Raw genomic sequence first — 19,749 nt, forward strand, 5'->3', positions numbered from 1 at the left:
CAGGGCTGGCGATGTGGTCCTTCCTGGGGAGTGGAGTGAAGTAACTGACCCAGCACTGCACTAAGGCAGCAGGCTCCCTATTGGAGCCCATTGGCATTAGTCCCCACAGAGTGCTGTTACATATTTCATGCCCTTGTTGGTGTCTAACAGCCTAGCTTAGGATCCCAGTCCTCCACTGAAAAGATGTCTGATTGTGTCCAAGTCACTTAAAACTAAATGTTGGATTATACATCTGTAAAATGTAGGACTGTCTTAAGGATTAGGACCATGCTGTAGTCTGAATCTTAATTATATTGGATTTCCTTAATAGGATCATTCCTGTAAGAGTGCCTGGCCCGGGCCTGCCAGGGGTACCTTAAAGCTTCTGGACAGACCTCAGGAGTTAACCTCTCTTCTGGATCCCTCTCCCACTGGCCAATTCAACGTAGAACAAGGGATCATCCAACTTTCCTCCCCTTCCTGGTCATCTGGCCCAGAGAACCTGTTTGTCTTGGAGGTGGGTGCCTTATGCCACCTCAGTTTTTCAGACTAGGTGTGGCAGAACAAGCAATGGACCAAGACCTGTTATCCTAGATGAAAACAACCACCCATTGTAAAAGTGAGAGCTGAAAAGGAGTTCAGATTGCTTTAATTCTACCTCTGAACAATACCACTCTCAGAAACCACTCTGCCACCACGCCCAGTACATGTCTGTCACGAAGTTCCTCCCTGGCCCCTGGAGAACCTTCCTAGAAAGGTCATCACTGCCTGTCCTAAAGTCTGTCCACTTTATTCCAATAAACTTACCCTCATTTAACTTTCTCCCAACTTCAATTCATCTCCAAACTTCTCAAAGGACATTTCTGCTAGAGAGAAAAGATGAGTTTTTAGGGAGCTTGGAGAAAATGAGTTAAAACTAAGTCATTGGGCCAACCTAGATGGCCAGTAAGTCACCAACCTATGAAGATACATCCCTGCCCAGTTCAGACCTGGGTCTCACCTCACTCTCATGGATCACTGTACCCCATCTCTAGGTTCCCCTCCTCCACTGTTACCCTCTCCGGCATCCATATCACACGGGGCTGCTACAATGGACTCTTGAAAACAGGTATGCACTTGTTAAAACTTCCAAAGGATCAACTTAAAACTTGAGGTTCAAGGCCCCATCTCAGGAATCTCTAATTTATCTTTGCATCCTCAGCTCCAAATATTTACTCTGCCAACCACATTAAACTTGGAATGTTCCTCAGCCATGTCCTGTTTATCCCCACCTCTGTACCTCTGCCCAGACTGCCCTCTCCCTCTCCACTGCTCCTTATCTGCTGGAAAAACTCCTTATCACCCCAAAACCCATGCGGTAGGTTAAATATGGTCACACATTTTTGGAACTTACATCTGGGCTCGTGTTGTGACTTGCTTTGACCAACAGAGTGTGGTGAAAATGACAAGATGCGAGTTCTGATGCCCAGGCCTCAGGAGGCCTGTAGCTTCCACTGTGACCATCTTGGAACCCCGAGACCAACGTGCCATGACAATGCCCAGGACAAAAGAGTGCAGGAGAGCAAGGCCCAGTGCCCCAGTTTCCAGCTGACACGTTAGCTGAACAGAGACACGTGAAAGACAGCCCAGGTGGGTCCAACAAAAGAACCTCCCAGGTAATGCACAGAATCTTGAGAAATAAAAATACTGGTTGTTTGAAGCATTTGTTTAATGCTTGGGATAATTTGTTACCTAGCAGTAGATACAAAAACAGATACAATGCAGTCCTAATGTGAAGTAACCTCTGTCAAGTTTCCCAGTCAAGGACCTCTCCAAGTGTCCCAGTGTGTTTTCTACAGGTCACATCACTTTATAGTCATTCACTATCTGGCTCTCCCCAGATACACTGAGCTCTGAGGATGAGGTCCAAATCCGACCCAACCTCCCTCCTAACCACTCATGGTGCCAAGCTCAGTACTCTCAGATGAATGTGTCTACAAGGTATGCCTAGATGAACATTTTACATGCCGCTGCTGCTGCTGCTAAGTCACTTCAGTCGTGTCCAACTCTGGGCGACCCCATAGACGGCAGCCCACCAGGCTCCCCCGCCCCTGGGATTCGCCAGGCAAGAACACTGGAGTGGGGTGCCATTTCCTTCTCCAATGCGTGGAAGTGAAGTCGCTTAGTCGTGTCTGACTATTAGTGAACCCATGGACTGCAACCTACCAGGCTCCTCCGTCCATGGGATTTTCCAGGCAAGAGTACTGGAGTGGGGTGCCACTGACTTCTCCGATTTTACATGCAAATTACTCAACAAAGATTCTTAAAGCACATCCTATATTAACAGAACAGGTCCTAGGCCCTGGAATTCCTCTCAGTCTAACAGGAAAACTGCTCATTATAATACAGCTTTGAAGTGTTGCAGGCAAGCATATTGCTGGGAGTGTACAAGGCCACTGGTGTGTGGGGGCGTCAAGAAAACCTCTAGAAGAAATGACGTTTAGCCTCATCATAAAGGGTAAGCAAGCTATTACTGTTGGAAGGAAGCTTGTAGGCATGTCCCCACCCTCTACCCACCTTATCCAAGGGAGGAGGGATGCATGGATTGGTCAGGTTCACAAACACAATCCAGGGGGTGGGGCCTCAGCTTGTGAATGAAAAAACTGGGTTTAAGGTAGGTCCCAGTCTGGGGATGACTCCTGTCTATTTCTTCTCTCTCAGACATTCAAGGTAAGATGGGGACTTGGACTTTTTCCTATTAACAAGGAGGTGCATTTTCTCCCCCTCCCTGCCCCACTCTCCTTAGAGTGCTAACCAGAGGGGGACCAAGGGAACAGGAACCAGGGCAAAGCCCCAGGGTTAGGGCTCCATGTTGGGCGCTGGGGCCAAAAGTAATAAAAGGTGTGTTAACTTGCCATATCTGTGGTCCATATTCGGGAATACCTTGGGATAGGGGGCTGGAGGAATCTATGTTCCAGCCATCTGTCACTTGGCATCAAACCAGAAGAGAGAAAAACCAAAAGGAACTTTTCCTGTTCCCGGGAAAGTAAGGCAGAGAATCCCAGAAGAGGGAAAAACCAACAGAAACTTTTCTTGTTCCTGGGAAAATACGGGAGAGAATCCCAGGGGGAGTGAAGAGAATTAAACGTGTGGAGCGATAAGTGGAGTGAGAAAGGAGCACAGAAAGAGGCTCACAAAGGAATGCTATACAGTCCTGCATGAGAAGGCTGGACCTAATTCACAAAAGATGACCTGCTTTGCCCCATAAACATTCCTGTGTTAGCCAACTGCTGACATTCCTAGGGTACTCACTACATGCCAGGCATGGTTCTAAGTGCCTTACACCAATCAACTCATAATACCCTGGGAGGATTTATATCTCTTATATCTTCTGTGACAAATAACTTGCCCAAGGTCCCCAAACGAGGAACCTGAGGTTCAAAAATTTCAGCTAAGTGGCAGGTCTGTCCTCTTCGACCAGCTCTGCTACTCAGAAGCTGCGGTATCTATCAACATTGATAGGACTGTCCTGGCGGTTCAGTAGTTAAGACTCTGCACTTCCAATGCAGGGGTGCAGCTTCAATTCCTGGTTGGGAAACTAAGATCCCACATGCCTCGTGGCAAGGCCAGAAAATTTAAAAACGAAACAACACCACCTAAAAAACTGTGATATAGGTTCTGTTGAGACAGACTTACCAGGAGGCTTCCTGCAGGAGGTGGTATTTGAAGGACAAGGGATCAGGGCCGGCAGAGGCTATGACAGCTTATAAGTGTGGGGACTTCATGGTGCCTAGAAAAGTGGATGGGGAGTAGGGAGGAATGCAGGAAAAAGAGTCACAGAGAACATCCCCGGAGCTTCACAATGTCAGCATCCAAGGGCAGAGCTCAGTAAACCAGGGCCACCCTTAGGAACAGGAACCGGCTCAATCTTTCCCCTAGTTTCCTATCAAGAAGTGGCTGAGATCCAGGTTCCTGAATCAACTTTATCAAAGTAAATGCAGGTTAAGTGAGCCAAGAATTACTGTTCATAGTCTACTATGTGAGACTATCCTCATTCTAGAAACAACTGTGGACAGGAAGAGGAGATAGAGAATGCTTTTTAATTATTTTCTAAAACACATTTGTATGGTACTCTAGCACTGACAGTATTATTTTCTTGCCCTAAATTTTACTGAGAGATGAATGTTAACTCTTCAATTTTTGAGAGGAGAAAACTGAAACCTAGAAGGTTAACACATTTATACAAAGTCACATAGCTAATGAAAGCTGGGATTCACACCCAAGTTATTCAGACTCCAAATTCTATCCTCATTCATTCTTTTACTCTTTCATTCATTGGGGGAAAATGTATTGCATGCCCCAAATGTGCCAAGTACAGCACTAGGCACTGAGCGCATTTTCATGATAAAATAGCTTATTTTCTGTTTCTCTTTTTTCAGTGCATTAAACACTGAAGTAGGAATCCATTAAGAGGGAACTACATCTAGTATTTCTCATGAGAGTCAGTGATTACAGTTTCTTCAAGGTTCTCCTGCTTTTATCTGTAGCTAACTCATGCCATTATTTCATGGAACACCTGCTTTGTGCCCAGCATTGTGTAAGGACTGTAACAACCAGGCATGAGACTCCACTTTGATCCAGTAACATCTACTATGTGCAAACAACTCAATCTGAAAATATTTACTGAGCATATTATCTGGGCAAAGTATTTATTCAACAATATTTACTGGTACCTCTGATAATCATTACAGCTAATATTTACTGAATACTTGAATCCTGTGGACGGAGGAGCCTGGTGGGCTGCTGTCCATAGCGTCGCACAGAGTCAGACATGACTGAAGCAACTTAGCATGCAAGCATGCATTGGAGAAGGAAATGGCAACCCACTCCAGTGTTCTTGCCTGGAGAATCCCAGGGATGGGGGAGCCTGGTGGGCTGCCGTCTCTGGGGTCACACAGAGTCAGAGATGACTGAAGTGACTTAGCAGCAGCAGCAGCAACTGAACACTTACTATCTGCCAAGTACTATGCTAAATGCTTCACAAACATTATCAGTTAAATATCTCAATAATTTTTAAAATATTTATTTTTATTTGGTCGCATTGGGTCTTAGTTGGGGCATGCGGGATCTTCAATCTTCATTGCAGCACATGGGATCTAGTTCCCTGACCAGGGACTGAACCCAAACCCCTGCAATGGAAGCACAGAGTCTTCCACTTCCAGTCTTAACCACTGGACCAACAGGGCAGTCCCAGTAACTCTTGCTGGTGCTGCTGCTGCTGCTAAGTTGCTTCAGTCATGTGCGACTCTGTGTGACCCCATAGATGGCAGCCCACCAGGCTTCCCTGTCCCTGGGATTCTCCAGGCAAGAACACTGGAATAGGTTGCCATTTCCTTCTCCAATGCATGAAAATAAAAAGTGAATGTGAAGTCGCTCAGTCGTGTCTGACTGTTAGTGACCCCATGTTCTGCATGCAACCTACCAGGCTCCTCTGTCCATGGATTTTCCAGGCAAGAGTACTGGAGTGGGGTGCCATTGCCTTAAGAGGTAGCAATTTGACAGCTTAAATCAACTGGCTCAGCACATGCAGTTAGAAAGTGGCAGAGGCAGAATTTGAACCAGGCAGCCAGTATTTTCCATCAGTATACTGTCGAACTCCCACCCTGGGAAGGGCACGAGGGAGACAGTAGTGAACGACACAGATGCCATCCTGCCCTCAGGATGCTTACAGACTAGGAGAAAAAATAAACTTTAAACAAATAACCTCCCCCAAGGACATATCTATTCAAGTGGAAGTAGAGGGTGAAGAGGCCATTAAACAGGTGAAGGAGAGGAAGGGAGGTCCATCCCAGCAGTGGAACAGCATGAGGGAAAGCTCCAAGGTAGAAAGAGGATGGCAGTCCCAAGCTGTGACTTGACTACAGCCAGGGCAGGTGGATGACAGTGAGAAGCTGTAGAAAAGAGCATGAGGAGTGGCCTGTAAACATACATTGTTCAGAGTTATCCCAGCTGCTCTAGAGGACAGATCAACTGAGAGCAAGAAAGTGTGTGGCAAAGGTCATCTGAGCAGCAGATGCTAGCTTAGATTAGCCTGTTAATAGTGGGAATGGAAGGGGACAAACTGATCAAATATTTGGGAGTTAGGATTTACCAGGCTTAGAGGGGTGGGGGCAAGGTGAGCAAAAGGATGGGAATAAATTACAATTTGGGGCTTGAACAACTCAGTGGGGGTGGAACTCTGGGAAGGAAAACTAGAGTTCAGGTTGCATCTAAGGTGGCTGTGGACCACCATACGGAGCTGGTAAGTAATAGGTGGTTGGTTGGACATATGGAGCTTGGAGGTGCTAAAAGCAAAGGAAATCACCTTGCACAAAGGTGAAAAGAGTGCCTAGGACAGAGCCCTGGAGGAGTCCCCCCGGCCCCGCACCATTAAAAGACATAGAAAGGAAGAAAGGAGCCAAGACAACTGAGAGACACGCTTAAAGAGGGAGGGGAAAGCCAGGAGAGTGGAGATCCCGAAATACTGAGCAGTGTGTTCAACAAGGGCGCGACCTGGTGCAACTGAAGTTAGCAGGCAGTAAATACAGGTATTCTTGCCTGCAAAATTCCATAAACAGAGGAGCAAAGAGTCAGACACGACTGAGCACATAAATACAAAGATACAAATACCACTATATAGATGACCTCTGGTTATTATTCTGATCTTTCATTTCTTCACTGTTACCTTTTCCTCATCCTGTTCCTTACAAGAGTGTATTTCTTAAATATTGTGCTGGCATTTTCTTTTATGAAGTGTCTGGGAATTTTTCATCTACTTTGAGAAATTTGGTTTACTTTTGCATGGTTTCTAAATCTTCCTTCAACATTGCCTGATAAATGTCATACCTGATTGTCCTTCCAGCATCTTGAGATTTGCTTCAAATCAAATTCTTCCTGTTATTTTCTCACGTTGGCTCTCTTGAACTTTTTTCTCTGTTTCTTCTTTTCTACCAGGAGCTCAAACTCGAAAACCTTTGGCACCAATGATTTTTAAGTTATTACCTCCTAGTGTCATTTATATTAGTCCTGCTTTTCCATTCTTTTTTATTACCATCCTGATGGGGCTTCCCTGGTAGCTCAGATGGTAAAGTGTCTGCCTAGAATGCCGGAGACCCAGGCTCGGTCCCTGGGTCGGGAAGATCCCCTGGAGAAGGAAATGGCAACCCACTCCAGTATTCTTGCCTGGAAAATCCCATGGAGAGAGGAGCCTGGTGGGCTACAGTCCATGGGGTCGCAAAGAGTCAAACATGACTGAGCGACTTCACTTCACTTCAAATACAGGTAAGGCTGTTGTGATCTGGGATTTGTCCTGAGGTGTCCCCATGAAGGCAGGGGTTGAGGTTCACTCAAGCAGGGCAGGGGATTTGGATACACAGAGGAGAGGGCCTGACCTGGCACGTGTGGGGTAAAGAAAATAACACCAGCAGGTAGGAATAGAAAGAGGTGGAGCCGGAGGATGAAGAGGGTAAAGAACAGGTGCGGCTCACTGACTGGCTGGTTCATGCTCATATAAGGCCCTAAATTACCCTGCAAGGAGGGAGCTACCAGCCCTTTGCTAGAGAGCAGAACACTCAGCGCTAGAGATCTGAACTGACTTGTTCAAGATGATACATGTAAGTGGTAATGACTGAATTCTAACCTGAGTCTGAGTCCAGGACTGTCACCTCATGCCTCCTTGACCCTGGTGGCAAGGAGGGAAATAGATCACAGAGGGTCAGGGCTCAACAACGGTAGAGAGGAGGGGCTAGGCCTGGAGAGATCTGGATGCAGAGTGAACAAGGTGTGGAAAGTAGGTGTAAGCTGAGGGTGGGGTAGACACTCAGGGTATTTAGTTGGAGCAACTGAGCAGAAAGAGGTTCCAGTGATTGAAGTGGATTCATGGGGAAGACAAAGGCTTTGACGACTTGATGAGTCCCCCCGGCCCACACGAGTGACAACCAGAGGTAAATGTCAGGAGGTAAAAAGATACACAGATTTGAACGTCAGAAAACTCTAGGCTGTGGGAGATACGAAAAGCTTCAGTACGCTTTTTTTTTTTTTACCTTCTTAACAACAAAGTTGAGAAGGGGCTGGGGTTCTGGGAGAGATGTGACAGGGGAAGAGCATCATTCTGCTGATTCAAAGACGACTCCAGGCTCACTTTGACTCGGTTCCCCCCACAGATGGCTTTTCCCTGCCGCAGGTCCCTGAAACCCAAGATCCTGACCTGCCTTCTAGCGGGTTTGAGTTTCTCGATCCTGCATCACTGGTTCCTCGGAGACCTCAGGCTTCAACAGAAGCAGAGGTCGGATGGGTCCCTGCAGGTGACCCACGTGGCCCCTGCTGCCACGTCGCCGTCCAGCCCAGGGCCTCCGTGCGTGGCCAACGCCTCAGCGAACACCACGGCAGACTTCGAGAAGCTGCCTGCGCGCATCCAAGACTTCCTGCGGTACCGCCACTGCCGCCACTTCCCGCTGCTCTGGGACGCGCCGGCCAAGTGCAGGGGCAGCCGCGGGCCCTTCCTGCTGCTGGCCGTGAAGTCGGCGCCGGCCAACTTCGAGCGGCGCGAGCTCATCCGCCGCACGTGGGGGCAGGAGCGCAGCTACGGCGGGCGGCCGGTGCGCCGCCTCTTCCTGCTGGGCACCCCCGCACCCGAGGACGCGGAGCGCGCAGAGCAGCTGGCGCAGCTGGCGGCGCTGGAGGCGCGCGAGCACGGCGACGTGCTGCAGTGGGCCTTCACTGACACCTTCCTCAACCTCACGCTCAAGCACGTGCACCTGCTCGACTGGCTGGAGGCCCGCTGCCCACACGCGAGCTTCCTTCTCAGCGGCGACGACGACGTCTTCGTGCACACGGCCAACGTGCTCCGCTTCCTGGAGACAAAGTCGCCCGACCGCCATCTCTTCGCCGGGCAGCTCATGAGCGGCTCCTTGCCCATCCGCGAGAGCTGGAGCAAGTACTTCGTGCCCCCACAGCTCTTCTCCGGGTCGGTCTACCCGGTGTACTGCAGCGGCGGCGGCTTCCTCCTGTCCCGCCACACGGTCCAGGCCCTGCGCCAGGCTGCCCGCCACACCCCGCTCTTCCCCATCGACGACGCCTTCATGGGCATGTGTCTGGAGCGAGTCGGCCTGAAGCCCAGCGGCCACGAGGGCATCCGGCCTTTTGGCGTGCAGCTGCCCGGCGCCCGGCAGCCCTCCTTCGACCCCTGCATGTACCGCGAGCTGCTGCTGGTGCACCGGTTTGCGCCCTATGAGATGCTGCTCATGTGGAAGGCGCTGCACAACCCAGGGCTGAGCTGTCACCGGGGGCACAGGGTCTCTTGAGGCTGGGAGGTCAGTGTGGGGGTGCCGTGGGGGTCAGTCATGAGGAAACTAGGAAAGGCAGTGACAGGGGAATCTGGGAAGACAGTATTGAGACAGCCTTTGGAAGGTCAATGTTAAGGGGCTGTGTTTGGGGGTTGGGGGGTCTGATTAGTAAGCCTGAAGGACAGTGATTAGGGAGTGACCTGGTAGAGACCCGGGTTCCATTCCTGGGTCAGGAGGATCCCCTGGAGGAGGACATGGCAACCTACCTCAGTATTCTTGCCTGGAGAATCCCATGAACAAAGGAGCCTGGTGGGTCATGGTCTATACAGTTGCAAAGAATCGAACACGACTGAAGTCACACACAGGCACACAAGGGCAACTAGAGTCTGTTGTGAACCGAACCTCCATGGGGCGGGGGGTGGGGGTGGGTGCGGGTCAGCAACCAGATTCTGAGGATCAGGCTGTGGTCCTGACTTCCAGGAGCTGCTGCCAGTTGTTGGCCAAGTACAAAAATCAAGAAAACAGCTTGAGAATGAGGCAGAAATGTGTGCTGTCAAGGTCCCAACTATGTAAGATGGACAAGAAGGGCTGAGCTTCAAGGAAGAAAGCCTGGATGAGAAGCCAGGAGCCTGACCTGATGCCTTCCCCGCCCTCTGGAGGCGGTCCACTCTTCCCCGCTGGCGGACTTCCTCTGGCATAACCATGTGCTTTGTCACGTGGTTGCACCCTCTCCTGGCCCTGCATCTTTGCAAGCTTTGATCCCTTTACTGGAAATGTCCACCTGCCATTACTGTCCAGGTCTCTTGTATGGATGAGGAGGCCTGGAAGGGGCGGTGGAGCTGTCCACCAAACTCTGTTACCCCTTCCTCCTGGGCACACACCTAGACTATACTTCCCAGACTCCCTTGAAGTGAGTTGTGGGCATGTGACCAGCCTGTCTTCATGGCTGTGTATAGTTGTGAAGAAGACGCCCCCTGAACCCTGGCCTAACCTCTGCTCACTTTCTCCTTCCCCCGGATTGGCACATGGATGAGCCTATAACCTTGCAGATGCCTGGGTCCCTCAACCTTGGCACAATTGCCATTTTGAGTTATTTGCTGTAAAGGGCTGTACTGTGCATTGGAGAACATTTAGTCATATCTCTGTCCTCTGCCTACTAGATGCCAGCATCATACCCCAAGTTATAACAACCAAAAATATCTCTGAATTTTGCCACATGTACCCTGGTGAGTGGGGCTTCTCTGGTGGCTCAGATGGTAAAGTATCTGCCTGCAATGTCTGTGTTCAATCCTTGGGATGGGAAGATCCTCTGGAGAAGGAAATGGCTACCCACTCCAGTATTCTGGCCTGGAGATTTCCATGGACAGAGGAGCCTGGCAGGCTACAGTCCATGGGGTTGCAAAGAACTGGACATGGCTGAGCGACTTTCACTTTCACCGTGGTGAGCAAAATCACCTCTAGTGTGAACCGCTGACCTAGAGGAAGGCAGGGAAACAAGAGGGCTTCCCAGTTCACTGCAGGGAGCAGGGCTGCTTGTGGACTAACCTGGAATACTCAGCTCAAACTGCTGAGATGAACAAAAGAAACTTTTGTGTTTTCTGAGCCTCCTGGGTTTTGTTGACACTTTGTTAGGGCAACCTTGGTAATGTGTCCTCTCTGATTCCTGTTTCTACCCAACCAGACTGGCTGCTCCCAGAGGGAGGGACCATGTGAGAATCATGTCCGGTGATAACCCATGGAGGGAGGCCTGGCATCCTGCAGGCTCACTCTTAGCTTGGGAGGTGGAAGGAGCAGGAGGACGAGGCACCGTCCAAGCAGCCTTTCTGAAGTCCTGGACATGGATCCCCAGGAGCCACTTGTCCCTTGCCAGCTTGCTTCTCAGCAGGGTCTGGTTCATAACTTCCTAAATGCTTTAGGGGTGAAAAAATGAATGGATGGTACTCATCTGTCCCAATGGTATGAACTGTATCCATTGGGATAGTGTATTTGTTTCCTATCATGGCTGTAACAAATTGCCACGGATGTAGGGGCTTAAAGATCCACACATAGTTATTATCTTATAGTCCTACATATCAGAAACCCAAAATGAGTCTTGCTGGGCTAAAAGTCAAGGTGTCAGGCCTGCATTCCTTCTGGAAGGTTCCAGGGCAGAATTTGTTCCCCTGCCTCTTCCAACTTCTAGAGACTGCCCACATTCCTTGGTTTAGGGCTTCCTTCCATCTCCAGAGGCAGCAGTCACATCACTCTGACCTCTGCTTCCCTTGGACCCATGTCCTCTGACTCTCCTGCCTCCCCTTTCATTTATAAGGACTCTTGTGATCACACTGGGTCTGCCTGGATAATCCAAAATTATCTTTCTGTCTTAAAGTCCACCAATCAGCAACCTTCATTAATTCCTTTTTTTCCATATAACCTAACATATCCATAGGTTTCAGGGATTAGGGCCTAGACATTTTTTTTGGCAGGGACATTATTTCATTTACCATCAGTCAGTCAGTCGGTCAGTTCAGTTGCTCAGTCGTGTCTGACTCTTTGCGACCCCAAGGACTGCAGGATGCCAGGCCTCCCTGTCCAACACCAACTCCCAGAGTTTACTCAAACTCCTGTCCATTGAGTCAGTGATGCCATCCAACTATTTCATCCTCTGTCAGCCCCTTCTTCTCCTGCCTTCAATCTTTCCCGGCATCAGGGTCTTTTCAGATGAGTCAGTTCTTCCAATCAGGTGGCCAAAGTATTGGAGTTTCAGCTTCAGCATCAGTCCTTCCAATGAATATTCAGAACTGATTTCCTTGAGGATGGATTAGTTGGATCTCCTTGCAGTCCAAGGGACTCTCAAGAGTCTTCCCCAACACCACAGTTGAAAAGCACCAATTCTTCAGTGCTTAGCTTTCTTTATAGTCCAACTCTCACATCCATACATGACTACTGGAGAAACCATAGCCTTGACTAGACAGACCTTTGTTGACAAAGTAATGTCTTTGCTTTTTAATATGCTATCTAGGTTGGTCATAACTTTTCTTCCAAGGAGCAAGCGTCTTTTAATTTCATGGCTGCAGCCACCATCTGCAGTAATTTTGGAGACCCCCCCAAAATAAAGTCTGTCACTGTTTCTACTGTTTCCCCATTTATTTTCCATGAAGTGATGGGACCAGATGCCATGATCTTAGTTTTCTGAATGTTGAGTTTTAAGCCAACTTTTTTCACTCTCCTCTTACTTTCATCAAGAGGCTCTTTAGTTCTTCTTCACTTTCTGCCATAAAGGTTGTGTCATCTGCATAGCTGAGGTTGTCACTTACCATGGTGTCCAATAAATATTTGTTGAAAAAATGAACAATAATGAAATAATGAACAAAAATTAATAAGTTAACAAATATGCTTCCTTCACACAGACCTCCCTAATATGAACTCTCATTCTGGTAAGTTGAGTATCATTAACACTGAATTATCTTCCCACTTATCAAGTGCTTTCAGTTCAGTTCAGTTCAGTTGCTCAGTTGTGTCCAACTCTTTGCGACCCCTTGAACTGCAGCATGCCAGGCCTCCCTGTCCATCACCAACTCTCAGAGTCCACCCAAACCCATGTCCATTGAGTTGGTGATGTCATCCACCATCTCATCCTCTGTCGGCCCCTTCTCCTCCTGCCCTCAGTCTTTCCCAGCATCAGGGCCTTTTCCAGTGAGTCAGTTCTTCGCATCAGGTGGCCAAAGTATTGGTGCTTCAGCTTCAACATCAGTCCTTCCAGTGAACAGCCAGGACTGATTTCCTTTAGGATGGGCTGGTTGGATCTTCTTGCAGTCCAAGGGACTCTCAAAGGTCTTCTCCAACACCACAATTCAAAAGCATCAATTCTTCTGCGCTCAACTTTCTTTGTAGTTCAACTCTTACATCCGTACATGACCACTGGAAAAACCATAGATGGACCTTTGTTGACAAAGTAATGTCTCTGCTTTTCATTATGCTGTCTAGGTTGGTCATAACTTTCCTTCCAAGGGGTAAGTGTCTTTTAATTTCATGGCTACAATCACCATCTGCAGTGATTTTGGAGCCATCAGTCAGTCAGTCAGTCAGCCACTGTTTCCACTGTTTCCCCATCTATTTGCCATGAAGTGATGGGACCGGATGCCATGATCTTAGTTTTCTGAATGTTGAGCTTCAAGCCAACTTTTTCACTCTCCTCTTTCACTTTCATCAAGAGGCTCTTTAACAGACAAAAAAAAAAAAAAAAACACACACACACACACACACACACACACACAAAACAAGAATCCTGAGGCCAGGAGAGGATACATCTGCATCTTTGGAAAAGTCTGAATTCTGTGCTTTGACAACTTCCTCCCATTTCCCTGACAGTCAGATTGATTATCTCCACTTGATGGATAAAGAGATTAAGAGTCCAGGACCTCACAAGTCAGAAGGATCAGAACACCTCATTTATAGGCCTACTTTGTCACTCTGGGTCTTGGTCACCCCTCTCGGAAGCTGAGCTGCTCACACACCAGGCCCAGCGAAGGCCCAGGGCACACGCAGCCCTGGTACCTCTTGATGTCACCTGGTTCCCTCCCCTCACCCAGCCCTGATCACCCGGTCCCCACAAAGCCTGCCTGGCTCATAGGGCTCTTTTGAGATCCGCAGCCGCCAGGGGGCGCGCCCTGCACACGATTTCCTCGCGGTGGCGGCGGCTGGTCCTTGGATCGGGTAACTCTGAGCCCAGGGAGTCCGCGTTCCCACCTCCCTTCACTAGGCTAACCTAGCTGACAAGAGCCCCGCGAGTAAGGAAAATGATACGCCTGCCTCACTAACAAACACAGATGCAAAATTCTACACGAAATGCTAGTACACAATGTGGCAATAGGTAAAACGGATGACATAGCACCTAGACGGATTTATCCCAGAAATGTGAGGTGGGCCTAGCATTAGAAAAGGAATCAGAATATATGGATAAAAAAGGAATATCCATCAATGTGGTTCATCACATCAAGATAAATATTAATCTCTCAGATGTTGGGCGGGTAGGGGGGATTTTTTTGATAAAATTCAGCATCCTTCTGTGATTTAAAGAAAATCTTAGTGAAAAGTGGAAGCATTTCCTTTGAGTCTGAAAAGACTGCATGTGCCCATCATCACCACTGCTCAACTGTCCAAGGCTTGAGAGCACAGCAAGGTAAGGTAAAGGTTTAAAATGATAATGAGGTAATTCCCTGGCGGTCCACTGATTAGGCTTCTGTCCTTTCACTGCAGAGGAGTGGACCAAAAAAAATTTTTTTAATTATAATGACTTGAAAAAAAATTATCAAAACTTCAGAGGTTTGTAACCCTGTTAGATCTCCCATTTCCCCATAAAATTAATGCTGTACACCCTATCCTGAAATGAAATTCTTTTATAATATTTTCAAAAAATGAATATAATTCTTTCATTGTAATATAAAATGTTAATAAAATAAATAATATGTATTATGATGTATAAATTCTTGGTCACAACAAATCCCTTACAAATTTTCCAATCTCCCTCTAGGGGGCAGTACACCTCATTGAGAAACAGCCTACTTTAGAAAACCCATCAAAACACACAAATCCTATAGTTAATAGATTAAAATAATTTTAAAATGTGCCAATTGTTTCAGTACAAAATCAATGTACAAAAATCAATTTAATTTCTATATAGTAACAAGCAATCAGGGGAAGTCATTTTGTAAAAGTACCATTTATAGTAGAAATAAAAATACAAATGTGAAAGTGAAAGTCACCCAGCCATGTCCAGCTCTTTGCGACCCCATGGACTGTCCATGGAATCTCCAGGCCAGAATACTTGAGTGCGTAGCCTTTCCCTTCTCCAAGGGATCTTCCCAACCCAGGGATAGAACCCAGATCTCCCACATTGCAGATGTATTATTTACCAGCTGAGCCACAAGGGAAGCCCCAATAAGCAATCAGGAAAAGTTATTTTGTAAAAGTACCATTTATAGTAAAAATAAAAATATACCTAGGACTGAATCTAAAATTGATGCTGTTAGGATATTTTTAAAATATATATGTCAAGGCTGTATACTGTCACCCTGCTTACTTAACTTATATGCAGAGTACATCATGCAAAATGCCAGGCTGGATGAAACACAAGCTGGAATCAAGATTGCCCTGAGAAATATCAATAACCTCGGATATGCAGATGACATCACACTTTTGGCTGAAAGCGAAGAGGAACTAGAGAGTCTCTTAATTAAGGTGAAAGAGGAGAGTGAAAAAGCTGGCTTAAAACTCAATATTCAAAAAATCATGGCATCTGGTCCCTGGCAAATAGACAGGGGAACAATGGAAACAATGAGGCTTCATTTTCTTGGGCTCCAAAATCACTGCAGATGGTGGCTACAGCCATGAAATTAAAAGACGCTTGCTCCTGGGAACAAAAGCTATGACCAACCTAGATAGCATATTAAAAAGCAGAGACATTACTTTGCCAACAAATGTCCATCTAGTCAAAGCTATGGTTTTTGCAGTAGTCATGTAAGCATGTGAGAGTTGGATTATAAAGAAAGCTGAGTGCAGAAGAATTGATGCTTTCAAACTGTGGTGTTGGAGAAGACTCTTGAAGAGTCCCTTGGACAGCAAGAAGATCAAATCAGTCAATCCTAAAAAAAATCAGTCTTGAATATTCATTGGAAGGACTGATACTGAAGCTGAAACTCCAATGCTTTGGCTACCTGATTGGAAGAACTGACTCATCTGAAAAGACCCTGATGCTGGGAAAGGTTGAAGGCAGGAAGAGAAGGGGAAGAAAGAGGATGAAATGGTTGGATGGCATCACTGACTTGATGGAAAAAAGAGTTTGAGCGAGCTCCAGGAGCTGGTGATGGAGAGGGAAGCCTGGTGTGCTGCAGTCCACGGGGTCACAAAGAGTCAGACCTGACTGAGCGACTGAAATGAACTGCCTGAATGTTTATTTATTTTTGGTTGCACTAGGTCTTCTTTGCTGCGAGAGGGCTTTCTCTATTTGCAGCGAGCAAGGGCTACTCTTCATTGCTTTGCATGGGTTTCTTGTTGTGATGGCTTCTTTTGTTGCGGAGCACAGACTCGGCACAAGCTTCAGTAGTTGCAGAATGTGGGCTCAGTAGTTGGGGCACAAGAGCCTAGTTGCTTCTTGCCATGTGGAATCTTCCCAGACCTGGGATCAAACCCATGTCCCCTTCATTAGCAGGCAGGTTCTTATCCACTAGATAAGTCCTAAACATCTTAATTAACGTACAGAGATAGTATGTTACAAAGCACCTCCAAGCTCCTGAATTCCTTGTATCTTCACCCCATCCAGGGAACAGGGATTATTATCATTCCCATTGGGCAGATGTGGAGACTGAGGCCCAGGTAAATAAATGACCTGCCCAAAGTCACCAAGTCTGCTGGGCCCTGACTACTGCCACAGGCACCATGCTGGACAGCCACCAAACCCAGAGCTGAAGCAGTTGCCTAAAGAAGCAAACAGCACCACCGTCCCCTCACCCCGCTACAGCTATAACATCATTTGTGTAAAATCTCCTCAGCCTTACCCATCTCAGCTGCACTTGGGAGCAGGAGGTGAAGGTTGAACTCAAAGGGAAGTCCCCATCTCAGTTTTCCCCACCCAATGCCACCCTTGCCCCATTCCTCAAACCTGGAAGAAAAGAGCAAACAGTGATTCGGGGGAGAAAGGAGTCCGAGCCTGAGAGCCCTCCCTGCCCCACCCCCAGTGGAAAGGAAAGGGACTGGGAAGGAGCAGTGGCTGCAGCATCGCACAGCAGGTCTGAGGTGGTGAGGGCTCCAGGCCCAGTCCCAGCTCAGAGTCAGTTCAGTCCTGCGGCAGGGACGCCCTGCGGTCTGCACCGTAGGTGCCCTTTGTCTGCCCTGGGCCCTAAGGGGAGCCCCTCCCCTTGCTGCCTTAGCGGAGTGAGGACTCCGCCCCTGAAGGCTGGGCTCTGCGCAGAGCGTGGAGCCAGGAGAGGAGAACCAAGGGCTCTGAAGGGGCCGCCTGCTGCTCACCAGGCAGCGTTCCCTCTTCCCCACCTCGAGGAGGGGGTAGTGGGGGTGAGGGGGAGGGGGCCGTGGCGGGGCGGGGTGGGGGGGTGGGGGGGTGGGGCGCAGTGGGGTAGGGGAGGGGCTCGTGGAGGGAGGGGAGCGGTGGGGTGAGGAGGGGAGTTTGGGGGCTACCGATCTCTTAGCCTTGGATCAAGGTTATGACAATTTTTAAAGCTGGCCTGTCTCCACCCTAGGCCGGGTCATTTACAGGATGGTTCTGTAGTGATGATGACCCTCTTCTCCCCTCCAGCCAGACTCAGCCTGGCCTGGAGTAAGGAACAGGCCCACTGACCTGTTTTCCCAGTAGAAGAGCAGTCTGTCCAGAAGGTTAGTTCTCATGCTCCCAAGAACACAGAAACGATGTCAGTTTTTAAAATGTCATTTTGTTTTTTTGTTTTTCCTTTATTCCTGGTGTCAAGTGTTTGGAGGTATAGGTAAGAGATTGGATGTGTGTTCTAGAAAGCTCATTTGACTGTGGGACAAGGGATCTGAGGGGCAGGAGGGGTCCTGGGGGGAGTGAGGAGGTGATGAGTAAGGGGTCTGGGAGAGAAGAAAAAGTAGGGGGAGTCCAGAGGTCCGGGGAGATGGAATGGGCAGGGCGTGAACTCAGGCAGGGGCCGTGGGAAGGGAGGGGCGTGCTTGTTACGACTGACAGGAAGGCTGGCTCAGGGCTGGTCCTTTGGGTAGGGTGACGGGGCACGGAGGGGTCCAGCATGGAAAAGCTCTGTGGGCACTGCCCATGGAGAGTGAGTTGTCCTGGGAGTCTAGGGGGCATGCAGGGCCCCTCACACCACACACCAACCACCTGGGGCCCTCCCTCACTCACCCCACAGCTCCCCAGCACGCAGAAGAGGACAGGAAGCCCCGAGTGTCTTCAGAATGTTCCACACTGGGTGTCAGCTACACTCCCCTACACCTCACCAACCTTGCCCCTGACCCTCTCCACAGCAGCCACGTGAGGGCTGGAGGCTCTGCCACAGGGCAGGACCCGGCTGATGGCTTCTGAAGGACTCCACCCCACCCCTGCGTGAGCAGTGCCGGGCTCTGCACAGTGGGGAGAAGGGAGCCCCCCAAACTTTCAGAGATGGGAGACAGCTACCTGCATGGTCTGAGACTCCTGACACAACCCCCCCTTGCACCCAATCCTGGCTCACATGGGCATCCAGGAGGCCTGCCACAGTGGGGCACGTGCTCCCTCTCACCCCTCAGGGCCCTCCCAGGTGCCAGAGTACTCAAAACCTTCAACGAAATCTGGAAACTTCCTAAGCAAATAAGCGCCTGTCCCCAGCTACCCCAGGGGAAACTACCTTTTCCTGGCTGCCCCTCCCTATTCCTCACCTCCCCTTCCCAGCCTCAGTGCTGAGCTGGGAGCCTAGAGCCACTTTGGGAGTCCACATTCTGCCCCAGGGAGGGCTAAGGGCAGGTGCCACCTCCTCTGGGTCCCAGATGGTCCAGGAAAAACCCACACATCTTTATTCCCCGACCCCACCCACCGGTACTGGCCTAGGCAGGACACTGGAGAGTCCAGGAACCACTGGATCCAGCTGCCCCTCCTTGGCAGGGGCTTTGGGCAGCAGAGCCACTTCAGCAGCATCCGTCTGCTGAGGCCGTGGGCAGGGTATTCCCACCAAGACGAGCTCCAGGATCTGCAACTCGCAGGGCTCGATGTGGGAGGATCGAGAGCCTCGTGAGTGTGCGCTGCGCTCTTTGGAAAACTGGTAGTTTCACATGGCTTTACTCCATGACCCAGTAATTCCATTCCTAGGTGTTTACGCAAGAGAATTAAGAACACGTGTCACACAAAAGCTTGCAGTAGAATGTTCCTAACAGCATTATCCAGAATAGGCCCAAGGCAGAAAAATTCCAAGTGTCCATCAAAGGATGAATAGATAAGCAAAATGTGGTAAATACAGAGCAACATTATCCAGCCATGAAAAGAAATGAAGTTCTGATTCATGCTGCTGCTGCTGCTAAGTCGCTTCAGTCGTGTCCGGCTCTGTGCGACTCCATAGACAGCAGCCCACGAAGCTCCCCCATCCCTGGGATTCTCCAGGCAAGAACACTGGAGTGGGTTGCCATTTCCTTCTCCAATGCATGAAAGTGAAAAGTGAAAATGGAGTCGCTCAGTCGTGGCCGACTCTTAGCGACCCCATGGACTGCAGCCTACCAGGCTCCTCCGTCCATGGGATTCTGATTCATGCTACCATGTCAATAAACCATGAAAACAGTATGCTAGGTGAAAGAAGCTGGATTCTATTTATATGAAATGTCTAGATAGTCAAATCCATAAGGATAGAAAGCAAATGAGTGGATTTCTTTTCTTTTCTTTTTTTTTTTTTTTGGTCGCTCTACATGTAGGATCTTAGTTTCCGGACCAGGGGTCGAATGCAGTGGCCCCTGCAGCAGAAGCGCAGAATCTTACCCACAA

The 19,749-nt window shown here is 48.8% G+C and overlaps 1 protein-coding gene across 4 annotated transcripts; it reads left to right on the forward strand.

The window, feature by feature from the left end:
- Positions 1 to 308: 308 nt before the first annotated feature.
- Positions 309 to 12,390, forward strand: B3GNT6 (UDP-GlcNAc:betaGal beta-1,3-N-acetylglucosaminyltransferase 6). Of its 4 annotated transcripts, XM_042233287.2 has the most exons (3): positions 309 to 496; positions 1,409 to 1,608; positions 8,160 to 12,390. In XM_042233287.2, exon 3 carries the CDS (start codon positions 8,160 to 8,162, stop codon positions 9,297 to 9,299), a length of 1,140 nt encoding a protein of 379 aa, XP_042089221.1. In that variant the 5' UTR covers positions 309 to 496; positions 1,409 to 1,608; the 3' UTR covers positions 9,300 to 12,390. The 4 variants fall into 4 exon arrangements, with proteins under 4 accessions (XP_042089221.1, XP_042089220.1, XP_060255482.1 ...); XM_042233286.2 differs by lacking the exons at positions 309 to 496; positions 1,409 to 1,608 and adding an exon at positions 2,642 to 2,688; XM_060399499.1 differs by lacking the exons at positions 309 to 496; positions 1,409 to 1,608 and adding an exon at positions 5,406 to 7,278.
- The last annotated feature ends 7,359 nt before the right edge of the window (positions 12,391 to 19,749 follow it).

The sequence above is a fragment of the Ovis aries genome, chromosome 15 (assembly GCF_016772045.2).
Source record: "Ovis aries strain OAR_USU_Benz2616 breed Rambouillet chromosome 15, ARS-UI_Ramb_v3.0, whole genome shotgun sequence".
NCBI lineage: Eukaryota > Metazoa > Chordata > Mammalia > Artiodactyla > Bovidae > Ovis > Ovis aries.